We start from the raw sequence: 8,376 nt of genomic DNA on the forward strand, positions 1-8,376 counted from the left end.
CCCCGCCCCGGCGGCTCCGCGTTGCCCGGGACTACGAGGGGCGTCGGGTGGCTTTTTTCAGCGCCGGCGACGACATTCCCATCCTGGAATACACCCGGGCCGCCTTCAACGGGGAGAGGGTCCTGCCCTGGTTCAAGATGGGGATGGGGGCGCGGCTGCTGGAGGTGGAAGCCGCGCCAGGAGGAGCCTTGAGGGTGGAGAGCCCGTTTCAGTGTGTGGGGTTTTACCTTGTTGTGCCCTTGGCGGGATGAATCCTCCCGGGTTTCTCTCTTCCCAAAGTGCTTTTTGTCCAGAGTGTGTCTTGGACCCTTTACCCCTCGGTCTGGGGGCTGCTCCCCACCTCTGTCCACATTCCTGACGCTTCTTTCCAATAAAAGAACATTTTGGCTTGCACCCTCCCCTCCCTGCCCCTCCAGGAATTGTGTTCATTTGGATTTCTGAGCCTCTGGGTGATAAGTTAGGAAAATCCGCACGGGATGGGGACACCTCGCTGAGCTTCCCCTCCCCAGCCTTTCACACAGACCGTGGAGGGACAAAAACCCTCCTGAAATCCAATTTTCCACATTATTGCTCCCAAAAAAAGGCTGTCCCCCCGTGCTGGCCTTTGGGAGGGACGAGGTGGGATCAATTCCAGGGTGGGTGGTGCCAACTGGCTGCTCCTCAGTCCGTAGAGCCGGGAAGGGCAGAGGCAGGACAGGACCTCTGACACCTCTTGCCGCTTTCACCGACATCGATTTCCTCAAAAACGCGCGACTTTCTTCCGAGGAAACCCAAAAGAGGAAGCGGCGGCACCGAAACAGCCCCGTTATTAATTTCGGAACCGAGAAGAGGAACCGGGAGTGACGCTGGGCTCGGAATAACAGGCACGGGATGAGTGGAGACCCCGTGACGGACCCCCTTCCCCATCCCCACGGGTCCCACCGGGGACCACCCCCGGTCCCACCGGGATCCTCCCGGAGGCACTTCCTGGGAACCCACGGCACAAACGCCGTGTCCCGGGAATGCTCTGCATCCTTCGGGGCGAGGATCCCTCTGCCCTGACTCCTCAGGATCCCTCCCTGTCTCTGATCTCCACCCAGGGCGTCCCTTCTCTCCGGGGCGATGCAAAGCAGTTCCCACCCCGGCTGGTTTTCCAGGCTCTGCCGACTTCTTCCCCCACCTGATTCCCTATTCCAAGACGAAGGAGCCGAGCCCGAGGCTCTGCCGGTGTCTCACCGGGATCCACTCCCTTCCCTTCTGCCGAAACTTCCCTGGAAGCGTTTTTGGGGTGTTTGCTCCCAGTTCTGCCGTTCGCACAGCCAGCGACTCCTCCACGGCTCTTCTCGATGGGAAACTTGTACTGGAATTGAGATTTGCCTCTCCAATCCTGCCCGGGCTTTGCGCCCCTGCGCTGGGTGGCAGAGATCCTGCCACTAAAAATTCCATTAAAATAAACACGAATTTACCCACGGAGCTTAATGGAGGAGCAGAGGGTGAAAAATTCCCTGGAGGAGTTTCCCGGTGAGCTCAGAGCCAGGACTTGGCCACAGGGATGGAGGTGACAGGGTGTCCCGGACCCCAATTTGTGTCTCTCTGCCAATGCCCTCAGGGTTCTGGTTGGGCTTTTCCCCCCATTTTTCCTTGGTTTTTCCCCATCCGTGGTCCCTCCAAGCCCTGGGAGTTCCTCGCCCACCTGGGAACCTGGACATCCAGTGTCTCCAGGGTTTTTCGGGGAGGTGGATGGTTTTAGTGCAAAAGGAGCAGGGTGGCAGCTCCCCGGGGCGGCAGCTCCAGGGATAAAATCCTTGAATTCTGATGAGGAAAAAACAGGAGAGGTGGGGGGAGACCTGACGCGCAGGCTCAGCCCAGTCGTGCCACGGATTCACCCGGGACGGGGAAGGAACAGGGAAAGGAAGGACCGTCAAAGGGATAAACCGAGCGCGGTTTAGATCCCTTGGGAACAATTCCAGCGGGGATTCGGCTTCCTGAGCGAGGAGAGGAGGACTCCGAGGAAGGACAGCTGCCCTGGAGTGCGGGAAACTGGAGGACCTGGTAGGTGCCACCTGCTGACCTTCGGGAACATTTAGGGACACACCGAGCTCGGGAACATTCCTTTGGGAGGAAAGACGCTGTTACCGCAGCGGATTTGGGCAGAATTTGGCCAAATTTGGGCAGGGAGCTGCGATATTCCCAAACTTCCCAGTAAATTGATGGAGAAGAATCCAATCATGGATGGAGTTTCTTGGTTGCATCAGGTTTGAATTTTCCCCACACCCCCTCCCACCCCAACCTCCCCCTCCCCATCCCCTCCAGTCCCCGACAGAGATTTCCCCAGGAATTCAAGGAAAATGAGTCAGGATTTGAATCCAGAGGTGTTGTCCCGTGGGAAATGCCTTTCCATGAGTTCCTCGGGGTATTTCCCACCCCACTTTTCCTTTGTCAATTAAAAACCCCGCTTGGATTTGGGGCCGCAGGTTCCGGGGGGAACCTGAGCTCCTCTCGCTCCCACAGCTGGAAGACCTGAAAAATGAGCTGGAGAAGAGGCAGGCAAAAAAACCCGCGGAGATTTCCCACCTGGACACTCCGGCACAGCGGCAGGAAGAGAAGAATCAGCAGCTGGTGAGGGAATTCTCCTGTTTTGAGGGAAAATCAGAGGGAAGATCACTGCGTTAATAATTGGGGTTCTCCTGGTTCCCGCTTGCTCCTGTTCCCCCTGGAGAGCTGAAAGCCCCAAGGGGATGGGGAGAGGGAGGTTTGAGCCTGGAAAGATGGGGAAAAGGGGATTAAATCCCTGTGGGAAGGCTGGTGGTTCCCTATGTTTCCGAATAATTCCCTTTGCTGTGATTTGAGGGATCTCACGCTGAGCTGTCTTTCCTTTCTCTCTTCCCCCAGGATGCGAAAAGTTCCATCAGCAGGTTTGTGGCCTCCCTGAAAAGCTTTTCCATGAGTTTTCCCAAGAGGAAATGGAGGAGGGAACTTGCCGGTGCCGCTTGAGGCAAATCCTCGGCTCCAGGGAGGAGAATTTTTGGTCCTTCATCACTTTTGGGATGCACTAATCCACAGAGATTTGATCTCAAAATCACCTCCATGTTGGCTCTAATTTAAAATCTTGGCTCATCTCTCCAGCCAAGTCCTTCCCAAAAATTCCTTCTTTCCTCATAAAATAAGATTTAGAAACAAAGAAAAAGAGATTAATCCGACAGGGAAATTTGGCCTTTGATATCCTGGACTTCCAAGGGAGGGGGGAAATTAAAACCCAATATTCCAACAACACCATCCTTCATTCCTTGTGGCTCCTGAAGCCTCTGTGGTTGTTCTGAGAAGTGTGAGGGCGTTTTTTATTGGGTTCATTTTTTTTATCCCAGGTGTGGGAAAGTGACTTTCCAGCTGCCCCTGGATACGGCTCCGGGGCCAGAAGAGCGAGTTTGTCACTTCTCGTGGAGGAGCAGTGCCCTGAAGGAAACCCTGAGGAAGCTCCAAGGTACCCAGAAGGAGAACAAAAATAGATTTAAGTCATAATTTGGGAGAGCTGGAAGAGCTGAGCTGCCCTTCTCCCATCCCGGATATAAACTGGGACCAGAAATGTTGCAGGGAGAACCTGGAGATGGAGGAGAGGAAGGGCAAAGGGCTTTTCCTGGTACAAAAAAAAAAAAAAAAATTTGAAAATCAGGGTGACCCAAGGAGGTTTTTCATTAGTTTTTTTTATTTCAGCCCAGCCAGCCGGGTCTTGTCCCACGGCTGCTGCAGACTCTGCTCATTTTCCTCCCACATCACCTCTTCCCTTCCTCTTCTTCCCTCCCTTATTTTTAGCCTCAAATCCACAGGGATTCCTGCACCACCATTGCTGTGGCTTTTCTTTCGATTTTTTTGGGGCAAAACCCAGCTTTTTCTGCTTCAAGGACAACACTTCCCATCAAATCATGGGGTGACTCTTGGGGTTGTCTCGTGCAGGGCTGAGAGTTGGACTCAGTGACCCTTGTGTGGCTCTTCCAACTCAGATATCCCAGGAACACCATGGCCTGGGAGGGTTTTCCCCAGTTCTGGGAGATTTCTTGATGCTTCTCCCAGGTGATCCAAGAGAAGGGATCTGAGACCCTCAGATGCCAAACGAAGCCTGGTCCCCACCCCTGGTTCTGTCCCCCCACAGCCAGCGTGACCCTGGACCCTGACACGGCTCATCCCGACCTCGTCCTGTCTGAGGACGGGAAGGGCGTTTGGCGTGGAGCCGGACACTGCGACCTCCCAGACAACCCAGAGCGCTTCGACTACTGGCCCTTCGTGCTGGGCCACCAGGGCTTCGTGGCCGGGCGGCACTGCTGGGATGTGGATGTCGGGGACGGCGGCGACTGGGCCGTGGGGGTGGCCCGGGAATCCGTGCGGAGGAAGGGGCGGCTCAGCCTCGGCCCCCAGGGCGGGATCTGGGGCCTGGAGAAGTGGGGGGGGCAGATCCGGGCCCTGACCGCCCGCAAGGTGACCCTGGTGGCCCTGAGGTGGCTGCCCCGCAGGGTCAGCATCCACCTGGACTGCGGTGGGGGGACTGTGGCGTTTTTTGACGCCGAGGACGGGGGGCTCCTGTTCATCTTTTCCCGCGTGTCCTTCGCCGGGGAGAGGGTCCGGCCCTGGCTCTGGGTGGTGGGGGCCAGGTCCAGGCTCCGGCTGTGTCCTTGAGGGAAAAGTGTCCCCCACTTTTCACAGCCTCGGGGGGCAACTGGAGCAGCCCCTGGGGCAAGTTTGTGTTTCCTTCTCTGCCGGGAGAAGGGAGAAACCTGGGAAAAACAAGGCAAAGAGAGGGAAGAAGCTGTGGAGAAGGGACCCTGAGGCAGAGAAATGGGAAACAGTGGGAAAATGGGAGAAATTGGGATGGAAAGGCAAAATTTCCCAAGGCTTGCCTGACTGGCTGTAGATGACCCCATCTGAGCTGGTCACCTCCAAACCAAGGGCTACAAATTACATTTTTTTAGCCTTTTCCCCAACCTCCAATGGGTGGAATTGCCCTAAAGCAGCTGTTGTCTCCCTGGAAAAGGTCCCCGTGGTGACCAGTTCTGTGGGTTCCATGATTTATATCATTAATAATAAAAAAGGATGTGATTTCCCACTCCGTGTCCTTCCCGACTGCCGGCAGTGGTACTTCCAGGGAGAAGGGACAGGGACAGTCCCTGGGCCACCTGCATGGGGCTTGAGGCTCTTCCAGGGTGCAAACACCAGGAAAAGGGTTTAATTAAAATTCCATCTTGATCTTGGCACCCAGGAGCAGCAAACACCAAACAGAGAAGAAGTTAAAACATGTTTTTACTTCATCCAAAGTGAGAAGAGAGGAGAGGAGAGGAGAGGAGAGGAGAGGAGAGGGGAGGAGAGGGGAGGAGAGGGGGGCTGGGTAAGTTCAGCATAAAAAAAAAAGAGGTAGAACAAAAGACGGAAGAGAGGAGAGGAGAGGAGAGGAGAGGAGAGGGATTGGGATGGTGCAGGATGGGGTGGGAAAGACGTGGCTCCGTTTTCAGCCACCAGATTTGGGGGTGACAACTCGGGACAGCAACCCCGAGGGATACTCAGCGTCGCTGAGGGTGGAAAGAGAGACTTCAGCAGACACAGTCCCCTGAGGTGCTGGGAATGGGTGATAAACCTTGCAGTTTGGGGAAGCTCAGGGGCACAAGGTGATCCGGGAGCCCTCGCCCCACACCAGGAACCAAGGGTGGACGCTCTGCCCCTTGAAGGAGGCCGCCGGGAAGGCGAAGATCAGACTCCTCTTATCAGCATCAAAAAAAGCCACCTGGCCCCTCTCGTAGTCCAGGGCCACCCGCACCCTCCTGGGCGCGCGGATCGGGAACAGCGGGATGCGCTCCAGGGAGGTGAGAGCCCAGAACTCGCCCTGGCAGAGCCCCATGGACCAGAGCTCCCACTCGGCGCTCCCGGGGGTCTCTCCCCCGCTCCCGGGGGTCTCCCTGGCCACCCCCAGGGCCCAGGACCCCGCGGGTGCCACCTGCACGTCCCAGCAGCGCCTCCCGGCCGTGACGCCCTCGCGGCCCAGCACGGAGGGGTCGGTGCCGGGTCCGGGTCCGTCCGCGGGAGCGTCGGTGCCGGGTCCGTCCCCGGGAGGGTCCTGGGCGCTTTCCCAGCTGACGCTGCTCCCGTCGGGCGCCACGAGGAGCTGGGGGTGAGCCGTGCTGGGGTCCAGCGTCACCGTCACTGCGCCAGAGGGGATTCCATGGATCCCGCCTCCCCTCGTCCCGCGGGGATGATCCTCGCGGTGAGGATTCCCCGGCTCCCCGCGGGGCTTTTCCCACATTTCCCGTCGTTTGTTCGGCATCTCCCACCCAGCTCGTGGCCCACCCCTCATCCCGCATCCCAGGACTTACTTTTCTCTGGCAGCTCAAACATCAGGATGTCTGAAAAAAGGGAGACAGGGATTGATATAAAATGCGAGGATCAGTGGGAACGGGAATGTGGGGAGGCTGTTCTGCCACGCCGAGAATGACGACCGGAATTGTGATAAAACAGGTTTGCAATCAAAAAATAATTGCAATAAAAAAAATAGCAATAAAAATAATCGCAATAAAATACAGCATATACTCGAAGTAAAGAAATATAATGATTGCACGTATACGTAATAATTATATAATAATCATGTAATAAACATAAACATATATAATAGATACAATAACTGCAATTAATATATATAATAAAATCAATGAAATTCATCGCTTCATCTCCCAGCCTGCTCCCAATACCTTGGAAGCTCCTCAGAGTCTCCTCCAGGAGAGTATTTTCCTCCCTGAAGTGATGAATTTTCTTTTCCAGCTCTGGAAGAGGCGACAGGGGCAGCTGGAGGTTTTCCTTTACAAGCCTGGAGAAGGACGGAAGGAAGAGGTTGAGAATCCACCCCTGAGGGAGTCCAAGGAATTCTCTGTGCACACCCACAGAGGAACCTTTAGGGACGGGCTCAGAGCCCTTTGCTCAGGGATTTGGCCACAAAACCAAATACTTTGGTCTCTAAATGAGGCCAAACACAGGATCCAACCCCCAATCCCAGCCCGGGGTGGGAGGAGGAGCTCAGGAAGCCCCGTCCTTACCTGCTCAAGGTGCCATTGATGTCCTGGAAGGGAGAGAAGGGAGATGGGACTCGGTGAGTCACGGAATCACACAGAATCATGGAAACACACTGGAAGAGATTTTCTAGGCCCATGGGGTCCAACCAGCGGGAAAACTGCTGAGGCACCAGATTTGGGTCTGGAGCAGGGCACGGCTGCACCGCAGAATGGTTTGGGTTGAAGGGACCCCCAGAGACCACCACGTTCCACCCCCTGCCGTGATCCCACGGGACTGGGTTGCTCCAAACCCCGCTGGACCCTGTGGCTCCATCCCGTTATCCCTCGTCACCTGCAGGAAAGTCCTGGCTGGTTGCCGGCACTTCTCCTCCAGCTCCTGGATGCGGGCATCCAGCCGGGAGATCTCCTTCGTCAGGCTCGTCACGTTTTCCTCCTGCACCTTCCCGATGTCCCTCTCCAGGTCCCCCAGCCGAGCCAGGAGGTGACGGGAATGCTCCTCCAGGGAGAGGTGCAGCCCCTGGAACTGGGAGAGAATCCGCTGCCGCTCGACTTCGGTCTTCTCCTGCGGGATGGGACACAAGGAGCTGGGTGGGAAGGGGGAGTCAAAGCCCCTCCCTGGAGAGGAACCCCAGCTCCAGGGACGACCTCGCCCCTCTACATCCATCGGGAGACACCCACTCCCCCACCCTTCTGCTCTAAAGCATTTACCAAATACTCCCAGTTCCTCTTCATTTCAGCCTCCCGGAACTCCTGGATTTTGTCTCTGTCGTCCTTCAGAGTTTGCAGCTGAGCCTGGATTTGTTCCTGAGGGGAGGAAAATTGTCTGAAAATTGGGACAACTTCAAAAACACACTCTGGGCAGGGGGTTGGAGTGCGGAGTTCCATTTCTCCTCCCTGTCCAGGAAAACATTCCCGCTCTTATTGTCCACGTTCCTGCTGATTTGGGGATGGGCAGGTATCCGCTAAGCGCTGGAGCTGGACGGAGGCTGCAATTCCGCAGCAGGGAAGAGGATGAAGACCCGGATCCCTCCAGGCTCGGAGGAGAGCAGAGAGAGCAGAAGCACCGGAGCGTGTCCTGTCCCCTTGAAACGGGCTGGGCACAGGGGAGGCAGATCCGTGGGGACATTTCTGCCCTGGCCCGGCTCCTGGATGGGAAACCCTGCCTTTACCTGGTATTCCCGGACAACCTCCGGCACCGGGAGCACGGTGTGGGAGCGGTGCGCGCGGGACTCGCGGCAGATCGCGCACAGTAGAGCCCCGTCCTCCTTGCAGAAAACCTCCAGGGGCTCCCGATGCTTCTGGCATCCTTCCTCCTCCTCCTCCCCAGTTCCCAGGGCTTCCCCGCGGCTCAGCC

General features: G+C 56.6%; 2 protein-coding genes across 2 annotated transcripts in view; one reads left to right on the forward strand and one right to left on the reverse strand.

The window, feature by feature from the left end:
• Positions 1-5,074, forward strand: part of LOC103614651 (E3 ubiquitin-protein ligase TRIM11) — an 8,841-nt gene extending 3,767 nt beyond the window's left edge. The window contains exons 9-12 of the mRNA XM_017732921.1: positions 2,491-2,598; positions 2,872-2,894; positions 3,345-3,460; positions 4,127-5,074. Coding sequence (XP_017588410.1) covers positions 2,491-2,598; positions 2,872-2,894; positions 3,345-3,460; positions 4,127-4,647 — 768 coding nt within the window. The 3' untranslated portion in view covers positions 4,648-5,074. The remainder of the gene's footprint in view (positions 1-2,490; positions 2,599-2,871; positions 2,895-3,344; positions 3,461-4,126) is intronic.
• Positions 5,075-5,400: 326 nt separating this feature from the next.
• Positions 5,401-8,370, reverse strand: LOC103614652 (tripartite motif-containing protein 15-like). The gene is made up of 6 exons (XM_017732928.1): positions 7,731-8,370; positions 7,354-7,584; positions 7,047-7,069; positions 6,705-6,820; positions 6,333-6,362; positions 5,401-6,162 (listed from the first exon to the last, which is right to left on the reverse strand). Exons 1-6 carry the CDS (start codon positions 7,905-7,907, stop codon positions 5,618-5,620), a joined length of 1,122 nt encoding a protein of 373 aa, XP_017588417.1. The 5' UTR covers positions 7,908-8,370; the 3' UTR covers positions 5,401-5,617.
• Positions 8,371-8,376: the final 6 nt, after the last annotated feature.

This window comes from Corvus brachyrhynchos, unplaced genomic scaffold (assembly GCF_000691975.1).
Source record: "Corvus brachyrhynchos isolate BGI_N302 unplaced genomic scaffold, ASM69197v1 scaffold535, whole genome shotgun sequence".
In the NCBI taxonomy this organism is placed as follows: Eukaryota; Metazoa; Chordata; class Aves; order Passeriformes; family Corvidae; genus Corvus; species Corvus brachyrhynchos.

What these genes read in the sequence shown, in the direction of transcription:
- LOC103614652 (XM_017732928.1), bottom strand. Translation starts at nt 7,907, where the DNA reads ATGGAACTCCGCACTCCAACCCCCTGCCCAGAGTGTGTTTTTGAAGTT. An exon ending in ATCAATGGCACCTTGAGCAG is followed by an intron (nt 6,821 to 7,046) that starts GTAAGGACGGGG and finishes GTCCTTCTCCAG; the next exon opens with GCTTGTAAAGGAAAACCTCC. An exon ending in GACTCTGAGGAGCTTCCAAG is followed by an intron (nt 6,363 to 6,704) that starts GTATTGGGAGCA and finishes CCCTTTTTTCAG; the next exon opens with ACATCCTGATGTTTGAGCTG.